General features: G+C 43.3%; 1 protein-coding gene across 1 annotated transcript in view; it reads right to left on the minus strand.

Moving 5' to 3' along the window:
* The window catches only part of Tgfbr3 (transforming growth factor beta receptor 3), a 187,128-nt gene that overhangs the window by 64,754 nt on the left and 103,059 nt on the right, over positions 1–19,315 (minus strand). The window contains exon 4 of the mRNA XM_028867370.2: positions 9,944–10,081. Coding sequence (XP_028723203.1) covers positions 9,944–10,081 — 138 coding nt within the window. The remainder of the gene's footprint in view (positions 1–9,943; positions 10,082–19,315) is intronic.

The raw sequence follows: 19,315 nt of genomic DNA on the forward strand, positions 1-19,315 counted from the left end.
CCCCCTCCAGTTTAAGTAAAAAGAATAAACCAGATTTTGGCAACAGGGATTTTTTTTTTTTTTTAACCACCCTTCCCCCTTTGGACATGCAGAGCTGTTTTTAAAATATTCAGTGTGTTTCTGGTATTAATTTACATTTTTCATTAGGATTAAGTTTTGATTTGTTTTTAATCCAAAGCCAAAGAATAAAGTTCGTTTTCCCTCACTTATTCCAACTGCCATGCCTTGATATTTACTCGGATTTGCTGAGGAGGGCAGGGTTCAGATTGCTAGTTCCTGTTTCCAATTAAATTAGGATACAGCATCTAGTGACTGCATTGTTAAAGCCAGGGCTGAAAACTGGGAGGAGCCCAGCTTAATCCAAATCCTTTATCTTAGATACAGGAACTGAGGCCTGTGTAGGTCACCACCATGGACAGTGATGAATAACTAACTAGTTCGTCAGAGAACCAGGACCAGTACCTATGCTGAGGAGATTAAAATGTAAAATCCCAGGTTATCAGAAAAAAAATATAGGACACCAAATTAAACTTGAATTTTCAGATAAAGAATGTATAATTCTTTATACATAATAAATTTTGTTAGTATAATTATGTCCAAAATACTGCACAGGCATACTTAAGCAAATTATTTGGTGTTTATCTGAAATTCAACTTTAACTGGAAGCCTGCATTTTTATATGCCAAACTCTGGCCACTGGACTGTGAGACCAACATCTACACTCCCACTGTCCATCTGGCTGCCAAGATATCCACATTTTTCTTTCCTGATCTTAATGATAAATGGCTGGGAAAAAAGAAATCACAGAACAGTAATCCCAAGAGAGTATAACACTGGAAGAAGCTGCTTCTTCCTAGGGACGTTCCTAATCTTAGATATCCCCCAGTTCCCGCTATAACCAGCATATAAAACAGCTAAGTCTAAAATAGCCTAGATGTGGCTTCTAGACCAGACATTTCATGGTGTTAAGAGTTGATCACTAGGATCTCTCTCTCTCATACATACATACATACATATATATATATGTGTGTGTGTGTGTACATATACTGCGTGTATACATATATACGTATGTATATTATACACACATGCACACATAGACACACATACACATAATGTATTTACTTTTAAAGACAGGACCTCACTATGTAGCAAGCTGCCCTTGAACTCTGGATCTTCTTGCTTCTGACTCCCAAGTGCTGCGATTGAAGGTGTGCACCACCACACCAGGCCACTAGGCTCTCAGCTTGAAAATTTCTGCTTATGTTAGACTCTAAGTCTGAAGGAAAACAGAGTTCAGGTTTGGAGTATAAAGCAAGACTTAAAATGACCCTAACAATAGTAATTATAATGATATGTATATAATATTTATATATATTTAATATAGTAGCACAATAATTATATATAATAGCAAATAATAGTTATCGGTGGGGCAGGGCACATGTATGGGGGTCAGAGGACAACTCTGTTGAATTAGCTCTTGCCATCCTTTTTTGGGTTCTGGGGATCAAAATCCGTGAGGAGCCTTGTACAGCAAGTGCCTTTAACCACTGAGCCACCTTGCTGGCCTACAAGATTAAAACAAGCAAACAAAACCCCACCTCAGACAGATGCAGGAATAAAGCACAAAGACACTGGAGTTTCAGAAATCTCGTTTGGAGCTGAGAGTCCAGTTCAGCTACTGAGCAGGCGCTTAGGACACGCGAGGCTCGAGGTCAGCTTCCCGAACTGCCTGAGCCCTGGCCACCGATTTGTGTGCGTTACATCGTCGGTCGGGCTGTGCTTGGAATGGAACCCAGGGCCTTGCACTACCACACAGACACACACCCGGCGCGTGCACTGATCCTTTCAAAGAATGTTGCAGGAGGTTTGTCGTTGTTGCTGTTTTCTAATGACTTTAAATGATACACCAGAATTATCCGTGTGTGTGTGTGTGTGTGTGTGTGTGTGTGTGTGTCTGTGTGTGTGTGTGTGTGTCTGTGTGTGTGTGTGTGTCTGTGTGTGTGTGTCTGTGTGTCTGTGTGTGTGTGTGTCTGTGTGTGTGTTGTCTGTGTGTATGTGTGTGTGTGTCTGTGTCTATGTGTCTGTGTGTGTGTGTGTCTGTGTGTCTGTTTGTATGTGTGTCTGTGTGTGTCTGTGTGTGTGTGTGTGTGTGTCTGTGTGTGTGTGTCTGTGTGTGTGTGTGTGGTATGTGTGTGTGTGGTATGTGTATGTGTGTGTCTGTGTGTGTGTGTGTGTGTGTCTGTGTGTGTGTGTCTGTGTGTGTGTCTGTGTGTCTGTGTGTGTATGTGTGTGTGTGTATGTGTGTCTGTGTGTGTGTCTGTGTGTCTGTGTGTGTGTCTGTGTGGTATGTGTGTGTGTCTGTGTGTCTGTGTGTGTGTGTGTGGTATGTGTGTGTGTGTCTGTGTGTGTGTCTGTGTGTGTGTGTGTCTGTGTGTCTGTGTGTCTGTGTGTGTGTGTGGTATGTGTGTGTGTCTGTGTGTGTGTGTGTGTGGTATGTGTGTGTGTCTGTGTGTCTGTGTGTGTGTGTCTGTGTGTCTGTGTGAGTATGTGTGTCTGTGTGTCTGTGTGTATGTGTGTGTGTGTCTGTGTCTGTGTCTGTGTGTGTGTGTGTCTGTGTGTCTGTTTGTATGTGTGTCTGTGTGTCTGTGTGTGTGTGTCTCTGTGTGTGTGTGTGTGTGTGTGTGTGTGTGTTTCAAGACAGGGTTTCTCTGTGGAGCCCTGGCCATCCTGGAACTTGCTCTGTAGACTAGCCTGGCCTTGAACTCCGAGATCCACTGCCTCTGCCTCCCCAGTGTTGAGATTAAAGGCGTGCACCACCACTGCTTGGCTAATCCAGTGCTTTTAATATAGTCTAAAAAAGTGTGGTATATTCACCACTACAGGATTCCTCCACACTTTGTTCCAGGGGACTCACACCATTGTCAGTCCACACTCCCCTTTCCCACACGCCCCTGGCCATGACTTCCAGTCTCCATAGATTATCTGGTCATTTCAAGCAAAGAGAATCAGACTTTATGCACTTATGTGTCACTGAGCATGTTTTAAAGGTCCATCTATGATGTGGTATGGGTCAGACCCTTTTCTCTTTATAGTCAAAAAATAGTCTCTGTATAGCTGCTTCATTATTTATATCTATCAGTTGACATCTGGGTTGCTTCTACGCTTATTAAAGCTATTACAAATAACTTTACCTTGGATATTTGTGGGTGGAGACCTCAGACGACTGTATAAAGAGCTACGTTACATTCCCACCAGGATTGTATGAATCTTTCAATTTCTCGACACCCTGACAACACTTGCTGGTTTCTCTGTTTTATCATAGAGGTGGTCAGTGCTGTGGTTGGTGGATTTTCCCTAATATTCAGTAACATTTGGTGTCTTATATGCTTTTTTAGTCATTTGTATCTTGTCCTTGAGAAATGTTTATTCAAATGTGTGCGCGCGCGCGCGCACGCGCACACACACACACACACACACACACATACACATATACATACTCACACATGCACTTTTGAGACAGGGTCTCATACAGCCCAGGTGACCTTAGCTTCTGATCCTCCAGCTTCTATCTGGGACAACAGCACATATCACCACACCCAGTTACACAAAAGTATTGGGGATCAAACTTAGAATTTGTGCATCCCAGGCAAGCACTCTACCACTGAGCTACATCTCCACCCCGAGGCAGGATTACTTTTCTTTCTGATTTCACCCAGGGACAACCCTGATTTACTGAATATTCTCTGGTCCACCCAGAAGATATTGTAAGGCTATGACAACCTCATCATGCACGTGCCTGTATGTGACTTGACATGCACCTTCAAACACTTCATCCATTCCTACCTGCTAGGTAATCAGAACAACTGGAAAAGTAACTGCATTTGCAAGGGAAACTAAGTCCTTCTGACCCCTCTGTGCCTGCCACACTTCTTGTTTGTGCTGTGGAATTAGGAACAAGGAATTGACAAAAGGCAGATGCCTCTATCAAAGAGTGTAATAATAACAAAAAAATAAATAAATATATTTTATATTTTAGAAATCAGCAAATGAGACACAAGTCTTTCTAACTAATTACACAAGCTTTAGGCAATTAAAACAACCATGACTTCTTGATTTAAATTAGCAGGTAGATGCCATAACCCAAACTTTCCTCATCATCCTGCCTAAGGAAAATTAATAACCACTAAAATATTATAATTCTACCAGAAAAGACAGCTTGGAGACAGTCATGCGACCCCTTCACCATTACATGTCACATGGGCACCAGAACACATGTATCTTGGACTGCGGGTCAAGGGATCATCCTCTCTCCAAGGCAGTTCTTGGCCCACTGAGGGCTCAGTTTCTATGGAGCCTCTGGGCTACTCGAGTGCTTGGAGAAACACTTCATGTTCAGATAGACTGAACCCTTGGTTTTCTATCATCACAAAGATTGTGATATGGAGGAGGGACCCTAACTCACTACAGGCACTGAGGAGAAGGGGGGTTTCCCAGCTTATGAGCCAGCTCAAACCACCTGTGGTACCCTGATCTGGCTGAGCAGCGGATGTCTGCCGACTACCCGAGCCATGGAGAATGAGCAGACAGAAGGCCAAAGGAAGCAGAGCTTGAGTGTCCAGGGATTTCAATTAGTAACTTGTCCCACAGCTGCCTCTCCCTCTGAAATGTCCTTACATGGAATTAACTCTAAATAAGGTTGGTGTTTTAAGTCGTATACTAAAATTATCTTCTTCATTAGTGTATTTTCAACTAATAGTCAAATGGAGTTCTTACAGCTCACAAAGTAAATAAATAATAACAAAGATAATTTCCTTTAAATCTCGCAGAGTGGCTGACCACAGAATCCAACAACAGTAAGCAAACTGCAGTGTGTGTGGCCACAGTGTGCATGGAACCCACAGCCCAGAGAAATGGAACTTTAAATCCGGAGCCATCCAACAGTTCCTTCACACTGTCCAATGTTCATTCAACATCTTTCCCAAGTACTCACTGCTCTGACGATTACAGCAGAAACAGCAAATGTTAGTGAACTTAGCAGAGGCAGGGGCTGTACTCAACATTTTATATGCCATTTCCTCACACAGTGTGAGACTGCCATTACCCCAAATTACAGCTGGGAAAAGTCAGGTCTGCAGAGACTGATCTTCTCAATTACTGCCTGGACCACAGCTGTCTAGGCAGAGTCTCTGTTCACCACATCATCTGCTGTCACCCTGGCTACCGTGGTGGTAACTGCTTTCCAGAAACTCCCAAGGACCTGAAAGGTGCTAAGTGCAAGAATTGGATTTGAAATTTTTCCTTTGGTTCTGGGAATCGAACACAGGGCCTTGTGCATGCTGTGTAAATGTTCCACCTAACCAATGGCTCTCTTTTTCCTTTTCAGAAAGTTTGAGAAAGGGCCTAGGTTGACCAAACCAGCTTTGGCTTTACTAAATAACTGAGTATTTGTGATTCTCCTGCCTCAGCCTCCAGAGTAGCTGGGATTATAGGCCTGTGCCACCAACCTCAGCTTAGAGTTTTTTTAAATTGATCAGCTATGCATGGGTAGTTTCTACAGCACTGGACCACTGTATGCAGAGTAAATGTGTATATGACTTTGTAAGAGCCTTCTGCCTATCACAAATACGTTTAATTACAGAGGGCTGGTGTGACTGAGTATGAAGATAAAAACTCAGCACATGTGCTGTAGAGTGGTCCTAACTTAGGTTTCAAACCAAGCCCTGCCAGAAATTAGCCTAGTGATTTGGGCCAGAGTTAAGCCTCTAAATCATCTATAGAAAGGAGTTACCCTGGGGCTATAGTAAGAAAAAAATGAGATAAAGTATTTAAAGCCTTGGTGCAACTCCTGAAAGGCTCTGGGTACTAAATCAAAGTAATAATAACAACAGTAGTCACTAATTACCATGGCTCTAGTCCTCTAAATGTGAAATAGCAAGATTTTTAAGTCTTTTTTAAAAAGCTGCTAGGCATGGTGATGGTGCATGCCTTTAATGTCAGCACTCAGGAGGCAGAGGACATCAAATCCCTGTGAGTTCAAGACCACCTTGGTCTACAAAATGTACACAGTGAGCTCTTGTCTCCACAAAAAGACACAGTTAGGTCTGGTAAGCTGGCTCAGTGAGTAAGAGCATCTTCCACCACATCTGTGACCTGAGCCCATCCCCGGGACTGCACAGAGGAAGGAGCAAAATGGAAGGACTCCCACAGGCTGTTTTCTTACTATCATATGCTTCCTTCCTATGGTGTGCATAACATGTAAAATAAACTAGACATTTCTAATGTCAAGGCACAAATTAACCTCTCAATATTTCACCATATATATGTATGTGTGGATAGATAGATGATAGATGTATGTATAGATAGACAGACAGACAGACAGATAGATAGATAGACAGATAGATGGATGACAGAAGATAAGATGAAGTCTGGCAGTGGTGGCGCACGCCTTTAATCCCAGTACTCGGGAGACAGAGCCATGAAGATCTCTGTGAGTTCGAGGTCAGCCTGGTCTACAGAGAGAGATTCAGGACAGGCACCAAAACTACACAGAGAAACCCTGTCTTGAAAACAAACAAACAAACAAATAAATAAATAAATAAATAAATAAGATGATAGAGATGTCAAGTGCTTCCTTTTGAAATTGCTTTAAATGTACAGCAGAATGGTAAGCATCCTACAAAAGACTCCAGTTTTCTCTTAACTAGAGCCACAGCTTTTCACAGCCCACGTGGACTTTCTCCAAACTGTTTACCCCTTACCGCCAAGCCTGTTCCTGAGGAAGGGCATCTCCTTACTACAGTGCAGCTATCAAAGGCAAGAAATAAGGGTTGATACTTGAGTCAACGAGCTGAGTTCTAATGTCACCTGCCGTGCCCAACCTACCCTGCAGCAAGATCACCTGGTTCTTTTTTGTTTGTTTTATTCAGCCTAGGATGGTCTCCAGTCTTTCTTGGCTTTTCATGATTCACTTTTTAAAAATATTTTTTAAATTTTGGCCAGGCGGTGGTGGCGCACGCCTTTAATCCCAGCACTCGGGAGGCAGAGCCAGGTGGATCTCTGTGAGTTCGAGGCCAGCCTGGGCTACCAAGTGAGTCCCAGGAAAGGCGCAAAGCTACACAGAGAAACCCTGTCTCGAAAAACCAAAAAAAAAATTTTTTAAAATTTTATAAACTTTATTATAAGAATAAGCATTGCAAGCTAAAAAAAATTCAAAGACAAAAATTAATCAGACACAATGTCTATACATCTCAAAGAACTTCTATACAGTTTGAATGGTGATTCTGAAGCCATGGAGCTCCACATTGGACCTTACACCTTCACTATCAAGTCTATGCTTATGCACCTACACACTATGAAAAACAAAAACTCCATGGCAGCATTAGAACTAGAAAAACAATTAGCTTTATATCCTCATTAATAACTCCCATCCATTATCTGCATTCAGTCCTTCCTCATCTCAATATGCAGTCTTTTTTCCCCTCTCTTTTCCTAGATGTTATACTGTACCACATGTACCTTGGTTTACATATAGACATATATTATTGGCTAGATTCTGTATATTTTTTTTCTGGGATTGTGTGACTCACTTTTTTTTTTTTTTTTTGGTTTTTTCAAGACAGGGTTTCTCTGTGTAGCTTTGCGCCTTTCCTGGAGCTCACTTGGTAGCCCAGGCTGGCCTCGAACTCACAGAGATCCGCCTGGCTCTGCCTCCCGAGTGCTGGGATTAAAGGCGTGCGCCACCACGCCCGGCTGTGACTCACTTTTTTAGAAAAGTTTTTTAAAAATTGTTTTATTTTATTTTATGTGTGATGATTGTTTTACCCCAATGCATGTCTATGCACCACATGCATGTCTGGTGCCCATGAAGATCAGATGAAGACATCAGGTTCCCTGGGACTGGAGTTAACGTGGGTACTGGGAATTGAACAGCAGCCAGTGTTCTGAACCTCAGAGCCATCTCTTCAACCCTGTAAGACTCACTTTTTAGAGAACTGGCTAGGTCTATAGGATATTGCTCCATTTGGTTCTGTCCAATGTTTCATCATTATGAGATCCAGACGACACACGTTTCTGGCAGTATCGCAACGTAAGGTGTGCTGGCTAATTTCAGGTCAACTTGACTCAATCTAGAGTTATCTGAAAGGATGGAACTACAATTGAGAAAATGTTCCAGAAGATCTAGCTATAGGGAATTTTCTTAACCAGTGATTGATGGGTGAGGGCCAAGCCCATTATAGGTGATGCCATCCCTAGGCTAGGGATCCTGGGTTCTATAGAAAGCAGGCTGAGCAAGCTATGGGGAGCAAGCAGTAAACAACACCCCTCCACGGTCTGTGCATCAGCTCCTGCCTCCATGTTTCTGTCCTGTTTAAGTTCCTGTCCTGACTTCCTTTGATGATGAACAGTGATATGGCAGTGTAAACCAAATAAACTCTTTCCTCCTCATGTTGCTTTGGTCATGGTGTTTCATCACAGCAATATTAACCCTGACTAAGACATGAGGGATGCTTTGTTCTTTCTCATTTACAGACATACAATGTCTATCTGCCCCATGATGGTGTCATTAATTCTGATCACTTACTTAAAGCACTCATGAGGATTCCCCAGTGTCTATAGTTGCAATTTTCTTCTCTAATTAATAAATAATTTGTGGGAAAAGTATTTCAAGAGTATCTGAACATACTGTCAAAATCTCTCCTCTTTCAGTAACATCAGTAACATTGGACCTAACATCTGTTAAAGATTCTTGTCTGATCAACTTACACCATGATGGTTGCAAAATGATATTCTAACTCCATCATTTCTTCCATATGTATTTAATAATTAGCATTTTACTACAGATAAGAGTTACCCACTCTCCTATTTTAACACCTATTCTATATGGATCCTCACTTGATTCGGCAGATACCCTCACGTGGTATGAGTGACAAGAAACCACAGACTGTACTAGAGTGGCAAAGTCGGTCCATTGGGCAAGAGGTCTCTGCTTACAGGTGAGGTCTGGGGAGCCTGGGGCTCTGCAGTCAGGACAGCAGGAGGCCTCCACACTGACTGTGAGAGATCACCCCCGAGCTGCAGCATGGCTGCTCATCAGACATGATATCACACCCCAAACATTTCATCCCAACAACCCATCTATTTCTCCACAACTAGCAAAGTCGAATGTTCTGGCAGACTCCAGGGGACATGATTTACAAATAGTAGGTAATATTTGGACCAGTCTGCAAGAGCTGGGCTCCAGCTTTTTTAAAAAATAAAATACAAATGACTTCATGCTTGGAGCGCACTGTGTCACTTTGTCAACAAACAGTTCCTCATATCAGAAATTAGGCCTGAGTTATATACAAACAGAAACGGGCCTGTGTGTGTTTATTGTGTGGCCAGAGACCACACACCAAAGGCCATTTACAGCTTTGATAGTACTCTAATGCCACAAGGCGGAAGGGGACACCAAGACTCAGGCCACACAGAGTATGACATCGAGTCCTGCACCACTGTGCAAACGAGACCCGACTCAGCCTCCACAGAACACATGTGGCATCTGCTTTCTGTGAATTCTTTCCTATGCCATCCAAACATACACACACACACACACACACACACACACACACACACACACACACACACACACATAAAAGTGCACCACCCTTTAGTATCACTTTAATGGAAAGAATTGTTTTTTCACACACACATAAAAGTGCACCACCCTTTAGTATCACTTTAATGGAAAGAATTGTTTTTTCAAGAAGCTTGGCAAACTGGGCATGCTATACACAACTACAATCCCAGCACTCAGGACTCCGAGACAGAAGAACTGAGTGTTGGAAGCCAGTCTCAGTTACATAGCAAAATATTGCCCTAAGAAACAAAATGTCTTGCAAAAACTGAGAGTCATTATGACTTCTCACTGGGAGCATCTTGGGAAAGGGTGTTGAGCACTTACCAAGAAAACTCTTGGGACACTGGTGGCCAGTCTCTCTGCCTTCACGTGCCAGACCAGGGGCTGCGGAGAGTTGAGCAGGAACACAACAGGCTTGTGGTGAATGTGCACTGTGGAAATGGGGTTCAGATGCAGCGTAACCTAGGAGGCAACAGAAAGCCAGGAGAGAGCTTAGCATTGCCTTCCCAGCACCCACAGCACCCAGACCCTCACAACTCACTGCCAGGAGTGCCACGAGACTGCACAAATCCATGTATATGACGCCATACAAGGTTGAGCTAAGAGCTGCTGGTGCCCAGCCACTGTTTGACTACCTAGGGGCTGTGTCATATAGCCAGTCCCACTAATCTAAACTAAAGCATGGCTCACCCACAAAGGATGGAACAAAGTAAACACCACGCTTTCGTTTACCCCAAACTGGTAACACCGGAATAACAATTACCTTCCCTCCGGGATTCCTTATCCTCCAACCCAGAAAACTAAGCTGAAATCACAGAACAGAATCCTCCCGGGGCGAGTTCTTCCCCTGGGCCCACGCAGAAAGGACTTTCTTCTCTCCAGTCAGGTGAGCTCTGCCAAAGGAAACCGCTGAGAGGGGAGGGGGGCTGCCCGGGGAGGGGGGGGCTGCCTTCCTCCTGCTGCTGCTAGCACAGAGGGGATTTCCAAAGACACGAAGCCCAGAGATCAGACAGAATAAACAGTGATGATATACAGCCTCCGGGGAAAAGAAAATGAGGTGCTAGAGACGGCTCAGCGGTTAGCGGCACTTACTGCTCCTGCAGAGAACCAGAGCGTGGTTCCCAGCACCTATGTGGCAGCTCTCCACCCCCTGTAGCTGTGCTCCAGAGGATCCAGTGCCCTCCTCTGGCCTCCGATGGCCCCTGCACACATCTGAGTTGGTTCACCCACCAGAGCACAGCATAAAAACGTGACTGCTTGAATCTTCTCCGTGGCTGCTGACATACTTCCGTCTCTGCCCTCTTTCCAGGGACAACCAAGAACCAATGTTGTGTATTGTTTATTAGAGTGCCCAAGTTATGGATAAATAAAGCGCCGAGCTTTTCTTATTTTCCATAACGCATGCCTTAGCTTATAGTAAGCACATTCTAAATGTCAGTAGAATATTTTAATTCTCCATTTCTTGATGCTGCAAATCATGTTACTCTACAAATAGTTTGCATATTGTGGTGGCCCACAGAGGCTTCCTAGTGAGACCTCACTCAAGGTCAGAGAATCTGGGTTTGCTTTACCCAGCAGGGCTACATAATAGGACGATTTGGCCATGGGCATGTTTACCAGGTATTTTGAAGGGTCTATACTTGGCTGTACAGTGTGCTTTGATCTTGGAAGGGGGAGGTCTTTTGCCTCTCCCCTTGGCATATTATAAAAAAAAGCCCTTTTGAATAAAGCTCTGGGCTGTTGGGTATTGACCCAGGGCCCTCCTGAAACTATCTTGTGTCTCTCTTTCTTATCTTCTCTTTCTATCTTTCTACCTAATATTTCCTCATTCCTCTCTCCTCTACCTAAGAACCCTTTGAAAGGTGGGAACAGGTCGGAGCTGGACTCCGGCAGATTCCCACAGCACATATACATATAATAGTATTGCTTGCTAACTATTGAGTGTGTCTGTCTTAATTCCCAAAACAGACTACACAAAAAAGATGCATCTTGAATTGAGTACTGTTTTCAGTGTGTGCAGGCAGCAACACTCACTGTAGCCAATCTGTAAATGGAGATGTAACCCAAATGATGAAAAAAGAGGCTGAAGAAACTGCTAAGTTCAAAGGGGTTTAGCTAGTTAATTTGCAGCAAAATACAAAAACTCAAGCAATTCTTAAACTGTCAGGAGCTATTTCTGTACACAGGACCATTTTTAGACTTGGAGTAAGCACGGCACCAAATCAAAGTCCTAAATGAACTGTGATGTCAGCCACAGCTACAGCAAAATAATGTGTCCCTTGGTTGTTCAGACACATAGCACACTCTGGAGTCACTGTCTTCATCTAGAAACAAACAGATTGATAACCACTAGAAACAAGAGATGCCACTGAAGCAGAGCAGAGGCAGATATCGAGACTGCAGCACTCCCTGAATGCAGAGATGCATGGGACGGGGAAAAGCACGCTATGAAGAGGGAGGGCAGGAGACGCAGCATCCACAGCATCCGCACTTGCAAACTACAAAGCTTCCCAGGATCTCCCTAACAGCGAGTGGTCACATAGGGTGTCCCTGTTGGCTCACTGAGAACCATTAAGGCCCAAAGAATAGCAACTGTCATCTCCAGGGACATCAAGGCTTTCCCTCCTGCAGCCAATCCTGAAGCATACACTTTTTCTTAAAGCTCCTAAATATGCAAAAGCTTAGCTCAAAATGTATAAAATCAACAAATACATATCTCAAATGAACAAGAATCTTTTTAAGCTTATGAAATGAGATGATTTATGAAACAGATATTGGTGCTCGGGTCCAAAGTTTCCCAGATGGTCTAAGTGCTGAGGCCTGGCTCCGACAATCAAGGAAAGATTTCTAAGAAGCTTAGCTCTGAGTTTTCCTGGAAACGGCTCCTTCTTCAATATGTGGCCATGTCTGGCCAAGATGAATCTCTGACTCTGGCACAGATGTCCCAGGCAAAGTCCCAAAGCCATTTGGCAAAGAAGAATTCACACTATGGTTGGGAAATTAAAAGAAAAATACTCAATACTGCTCCCCCCCCCCCAATTTGGCAGGCATAAAGAGTCCCATGAGCCCAGGCTAACCTAATTCTCAGAAGCCTTCCTCTCCCTTTTTCTCCACCCGAGTAAACTTCACAGAAGGGAGGATGCAGACAACCAGAAGCCAGTAAAAGCAGGAAGAAATAAAAGCCCCTCAGAATGTGAGGAGAACACGGCCCAAACATCTGAAAGACCCCTGGCCAAATTGTCTAATTTCTTCTAGGCTGAAAAACAGAAAAGAAAACCAAAAAGGTAGAAAAATGAAAACTTTTAGGATCACTTATAGCTTAGAAACGACAATAATTGCAAACCAGATGTAGTAATAATGCACAACTGTAATCCAGCACTTGGGAGACTGAGGCAGGGGGATCAAAGGTTTAAGCTACCATCCGACAAATAAAAAAAAAATAATTCTGCAAAAGTTTTTATAGTTAGATTGTCCTTGGTAGTCTAGAGAAAAGAGCCGAGGCAAACTGCAACAAAGACTATCCCTTGGAGAAATCTGACAGGCAGTATGCAACAATCTCTAAGAAAACCAAACAGTAGTTTGAAGAGTTCACCCTCAATTCTTTAAGCAATTCACACAGGAAAATACACACAAAGCTGAGTGTTATGAGCTTCAAAAGGGAACTCAATGGGGGGCTGATGTGAGTTGGGAAGGCTAAGCAGACTGGCGGAAGTTCCTGTGAAAGAATTCTGTAATCAGGGTTTGATAATCTTTGGTACACACTGCATTTGAGAACACACTAAAGTATGGGCCCTCTCTTCCTATGCGCACAAAATAGCCACAGCACAGAAAACTTTGCAACAATGTGAAATAAACGCACCTAGAAGGGGTGGGGGGACAAGAGCAGGAAAATTCTAATGAAGAAAACGGAGACAATTAGGCTTCGTCTTATTGAACTAAGACAGTTGCGTCTGCTTTTGAGAGGTCACGACAACTCAGATTAGTGTCTAGAGTTTCTGTTCTCTCCTCACTTTGTACTCACTCTTCATGAAGCCCAGAGCTCCTGCTCTATTCTTAGGTGTGTCAAACCACACTGAACAGTCCATGATCCTGGTGACATGAGAAAGTGCAAGCAACTCTAGTCTGTCACACCTCCCTGATCCTCTACACGGAGGGACGCCAGCTGGTCTATCCATTCTGTAGCACCTACCTGCACTGAGGTCAGATGCAGTTTTATAAAGAGACTCAAAGCAGGCCTGAGAGCATCCTTGGGGACCCTACACACCTTCAGGGAGCCTCAGAGTAGAAGAACATTTCTTGCCTCCTGTTTGGGAGGTGTCCTGATCCATACTCTGTCAGGCGAGAACAAGGATGATGTCCCTGACTCCTGAGATGGAGAAACCATCTCTGTTTTCTTTCTCCTTCCTTCCTTCCTTCCTTCCTTCCTTCCTTCCTTCCTTCCTTCCTTCCTTCCTTCCTTCCTTCCTTCCTTCCTTCCTTTCCTTCCTTCCTTCCTTCCTTCCTTCCTTCCTTCCTTCCTTCCTTCCTTCCTTCCTTCCTTTCCTTCCCACCTTCCTTCCTTCGGGGGAGGGAAGGTCAAACTATGTAGTCCAGGCTGGCCTTGAACTCACATACAACAATCCTCCTGCCTCAGCCTCCTGAGTATTGAGATTTCTGGTATGTGACCAATGCCCACCTGGCTTCTTCATTTTCTAAAGATTACACTTGCTAAGAAAATGCAATGTACATTTTTTCAAATTCTGTAAGTCATTACGAAAATAAACTATGCATTTACAGGTAGATGAAACTTACTCTTTATGGAAAGATGCCATAGAAAAATTGTTTTGAATTTCCTGGAATTCATAGTCTACATGCAAGACATTCCTATCATAGAGGTTTTCAAAGGATCTCTTATTAGTAAGACCCCACCCCTCAACTCCTAGGGTTTGTTAAAACAAAGCAGCAGGAACTGATGTGTAAGTCTAACAGTTGTCCAATCTTGCTAATGTGTCACTGAGGTTTTCTTCCAACATTTCTGAGTCTTAGACCAGCCTCCAGCCCCACGTGGACCCATGAAGCAATGAAGTCATTTAAAACTCATCCCAGGAGACTTCTGTTATCTAAAACCAAACCAAGTAATGTTCTGAAATGGATGATTCAATAATCAAATTATACTAGAGATAAGAACTCCAGCAGTTCTTCTAACCAAGATCTGTAAATCAGGGGATGCTCTGGACACCCCTCATTTTCCCCTCTGCAGAGGGGAGGAGGCGTCACCAACAGTGTTGGTGACTGAACGCCCCTGAATCTTCTCCTCCCGGTACCTGGATGCTACACAGAGAGACAGAGGTACATAACTGTTTCAAGACATCAAGGGGCCACGGCTGAACTCAGATTTTACTTATATTTGGGCAATAATACTTTCAGGAACTCAATTGTGATCCCCAAATGGTTCTGAAATATGTACCTGATTGCTTGGAAAGGAAACTGTATTTAGCTAACCAACGCTAGAATGTTTTAAAGGGTCTTTCAGTCTGAGGACCTCTGACAGCTGACATTGTAATTGTCATGCTTACCCTCCACCATTTGGGAACTGGTATAAAAAGATCCCTTAAAACATTCTTAGAAGGGTAGATTTAGAGTGTTGTTTTTTTAAAAAAAAAGTCTCTTAGAAATTTTTTTACTCTGAATTTCTAAAGAACAAGAATTTCTAAAGAATTAGTTGGTCCTGAATTCAAGGTATCCAAACCTCTGAGTGTTCCCACCCTATCCCAGGGAATTATGGGACCATCCTCCCCCTCTAGGGAAGATCTGAAGTCAAAGACTTCACACTGCATGGCAGATGGCCTGACATCAAGTTTTCTCTGGTGGTTTTGTCTTGAAGCTACTCACTGAGCTGAGAGGAACATTGTCAGTGAATTCCCAACTAACCCCTTCCCCCAACAAGGACATGACTCTGGATTCCCTGGGAGCGTCTTAAAATAATCTAATACAGTAACACAAAAGGAAAAAAACCTAAAGTCTGCAATTTGATGCAGAAATAAGTCTGCCTCTTCTGCTCCGTGTTTTGAATGCCCTGGAAAAATACTGGGAGCTAAATTTGGGGTGGGGGTGAGGGACTAGAACGCACATAAACAGAACAGTATTTATGAAACTACAGGTCATGACCCTGTGGAGGGGTCCTGGGAGCCTCGCACGGGGAGTCCAGGGACCCTGGGCCTCCCTTCCCGGGAAGCCTATGGTTCAACGACTGTAGGGAAAGGGCAGAGAAAGGGGAGACTCTTGGTGTAGGTACGCTCTGCTGTGGGAATACATCTGCGGCCTTCAGCAAGCTACCAGTCACAGCAAATCCAAGGACACTTTTCCGTTGTCCTTCAGTATGAAGCATAGGCTGTGTACAGTGTACTATGTCATTAACATATCAAGGTCATGTAGGCTTCTGGTTTAAAGTACACAACAGCCATGTCCTCAGACAGACGCCCCAGACACCCTTCCCTCTCTTCAGGCAGAGCTGGAAAGTTCCACAGGACACTGCAGATGTTTGGCTCCTCTGTCTCACTGTGAAACCCTCAGAGTAAATCATTCAAGGGCAAAAACGGAATCGTGTTCAGTTCTGCAGCCTTGTGCCTAGTGCAAGGCCAGACATCTAGGAAGAGATCAAAAAGGGTTTAAAAAAATGAATACAAGGAACCATAAATAAATTTCATCAATAAAATTAATGAGATGTGACTCCCATAATGGTCATGAGGTCATATTGTCTTGATTTTTCTGGCCAAAAGAGGGGAGGCACCTCATCAAGAGAACATTTCACTATCAAGTACAACTTGAACTTTAAAACAGGGTCAAGATAAACAAACAGATCCCAACTACCAAAACAAGCACTGGGGGCTGCTGGGCTATGAACTGGAGCCACAACTGGTCAATTCCAAAGACAAACGTCCATGGGGTACCCAGCCCAAGCAATCAAACTACAATACAGTTCCTACACCCAGGCTCAGCAAGCATGGCAGAAAGATTGAAAGAGCTGAAGGATCAGGAAACCTGCTGGGAGATCCCATCTTCTACACACGATACAGAAACTACACCCAGGAAATTGCTACAATATGGCTACCTAAACACACCCTGAAGAATGATGCATCACCAGTTGGCATCCCAAAATGAGTAGGGGGACTTTCATGGGGCCCCACCCCTAGATGAAGAGCTATAAACAATGACTGCTGAGAGGTGGAGCATCAGCCTTCCAGAGGGATGAGTTCCCAAACTGGTTATCCGGTACCAAGTAGCCAACCATAAAAACACATACATACAAGCAGAACTAAATGGACACATATGTGTGTGTTTGTGTATGCAAAACAGCAATACAGAAAAAGAGACCATGGATTCGAGGGGGAGTAGGGAGCATGGAAGGGGTTGGAGGAAAGGCAGGAAGAGGGAAATCATGTAATGTTTTAATTAAAAATAAAAAATGAAAAGTTTATCTTTCACAGTCACATAAAATATGTAAAACTCCCAAAATACCTTTAACATGTATTGTGCTTCTTAAGGTTAGGTAACAAAATAAAGAGAGGTTTTTTCCAGACGTTCCACTGTCCTTTGGAGGCACAGAATCTGTTTTGCACCTTGGCATTGAGGTGGATTGAAACAGCTAGAAATGAAGTGTAAGGCAACTGAAGGGGCTTGGTATTTGCACACTGACAGAAGAGGAAATGCCCATTTCTAGTCACCTGTTTAATCGTCTCTGACACACTTCGTGAGCACACTTGGTCTAACCTGTGTTGTTACCAACACTGATGGATAGCAGTGCTCTACACAATGTGCAGTATGTCAGTGTGCTTCAATTCATACTCTTAAAATCGGCATGAAATGGTTTTTCTATCTTTGTCACCAACACTGATGGATAGCAGTGCTCTACACAATGTGCAGTATGTCAGTGTGCTTCAATTCATACTTTTAAAATCAGCATGAAGTGGTTTTTCTATCTATCTGTCTAGTAAATGAGTATTTTGACAGCAGAGTCTCAGTAACAGCCTACGTGTCCTGACTACGCAGAACACGGTCACGTAAACAGAGTCATTGGTGTGGGTGGTTGCTAGAAGCTGATTTGCAGGAACCCAGCTCCCACATAGCCTGATGCTGGAGTAACCACCTTAGAGTTAGTGACAGAAAGACCACAAAATACAGCGGTATTCTGGCAGCAACATCAGAGGATGACATTTGGATTCTCTGGGGCTAAAGCACCATCTCAGAAACCCTGTCAACCTGAAAGTGGTTAGGAAACTCATGCTGGTCCTAGGAAAACCTCAAGGATTCTGTGTTCTAGTTTCCTTTGAAAATGTAACAAAAACAATCCCTGGTCTGGGAGGGCAATCTGATCCAGTCAGGTTATGGCTTTCAGGAAATGTTCTAGAGGAGCTTGAGTCTCAGTGTTATGCGGTCTTTCTTAAGACAGGGAGAAAGAGTAACCTGGAGTTCCAAAGTTGTTTATCAGTTTGGGTAGCATTTCCTAGTAAACATCATCTTCTTTGACCAAATGCCTCAGTTTCCTTTTAGAAGCACTCAGATGGCTACTTTTGTGGTTAGAATGTGAAATGTTTCCCCACAGACTCCTGTGTTTGAATAGTCTCCCTGGTGGGAAAGTTTCAGAACGTTCTAGAACCTTCGTGAGGTTAAACAGAGCCTTGCTGGAGAAGTGGGCCACTGGGAATGGAGAGTTCACAGCCTGGTCCCACATCCTGTCTGCTCTTTCTTCCTGACAGAATTCATGAACAACCACCTCACACTTCTGCCACAGTGGATGTCCCCTCTCAAACTGGGAGCCAGATCTCCCCCTTAAATTACTTCAGGTCAGGCATCCAGTCAGAACAACTGGAAAGTTTACTAGTAAGACAGCCTGACACACAATGAAGCAGGTTCAGTATGCAAGAAACACCAGAGCCCATTACTTTTAACTGCTTTCCTCCACATAAGCCCTGAGTATATCTGTATCCCAGGTCCAAGGAGGGTAGAGACAGGAGTTTCCTATGTCCCAGCCTAGCTGGGAAAACACAGGCCCTAAGTTCAGGAAGAGACCCTGCCTCAAACAAGTAAATGGAGAATGATAGACCAGAATGCCTCTTCTGGCACAAGGACCCATCAACACATACAAATAAACTCTCACACACACACACACACACATACACACACACACACACACACACACACACACACACACACACACACACAATCTTCTCTCAGTAATTGTTAATGACTGAAAAGAAAAAACATAAAAAGAAAGAATAAGCAAGACTTACACCATGGGAAGTTGAACTGTGCACATTTTTGCAGGTAAACAGAAGTGAAGGCCATGGCAGCAATAGCCTTTAACTTCAGAATGAAATGTGTAAACTGAACACACACCATTTGATTTCCGAGTTATATAACTAAAATAAGACATTCCTTTCTGAGCAACAAAACCACAGGAGGCCGGTCAAATCTATATGTGTATACACGTAGACCAACTTAAACTCTACTATATAATTTATAATCCTGAGAATTTGTGACTGTGTAACAGAAAAAAAAAAGATGTCAATTATCTTTCAAGCAAATAATTAAAATATTTTCTTCCTATATTTGGAAATGGAAAATATAATGTTCTACTTAACATTTGGCAACTCTATGCCAAACTTTTATTCTACACATTGTGTCAAATTCTCATATTTAAGATAAGCTTCATTTTTT

Source organism: Peromyscus leucopus, chromosome 10 (genome assembly GCF_004664715.2).
Source record: "Peromyscus leucopus breed LL Stock chromosome 10, UCI_PerLeu_2.1, whole genome shotgun sequence".
NCBI classification, from domain to species: domain Eukaryota; kingdom Metazoa; phylum Chordata; class Mammalia; order Rodentia; family Cricetidae; genus Peromyscus; species Peromyscus leucopus.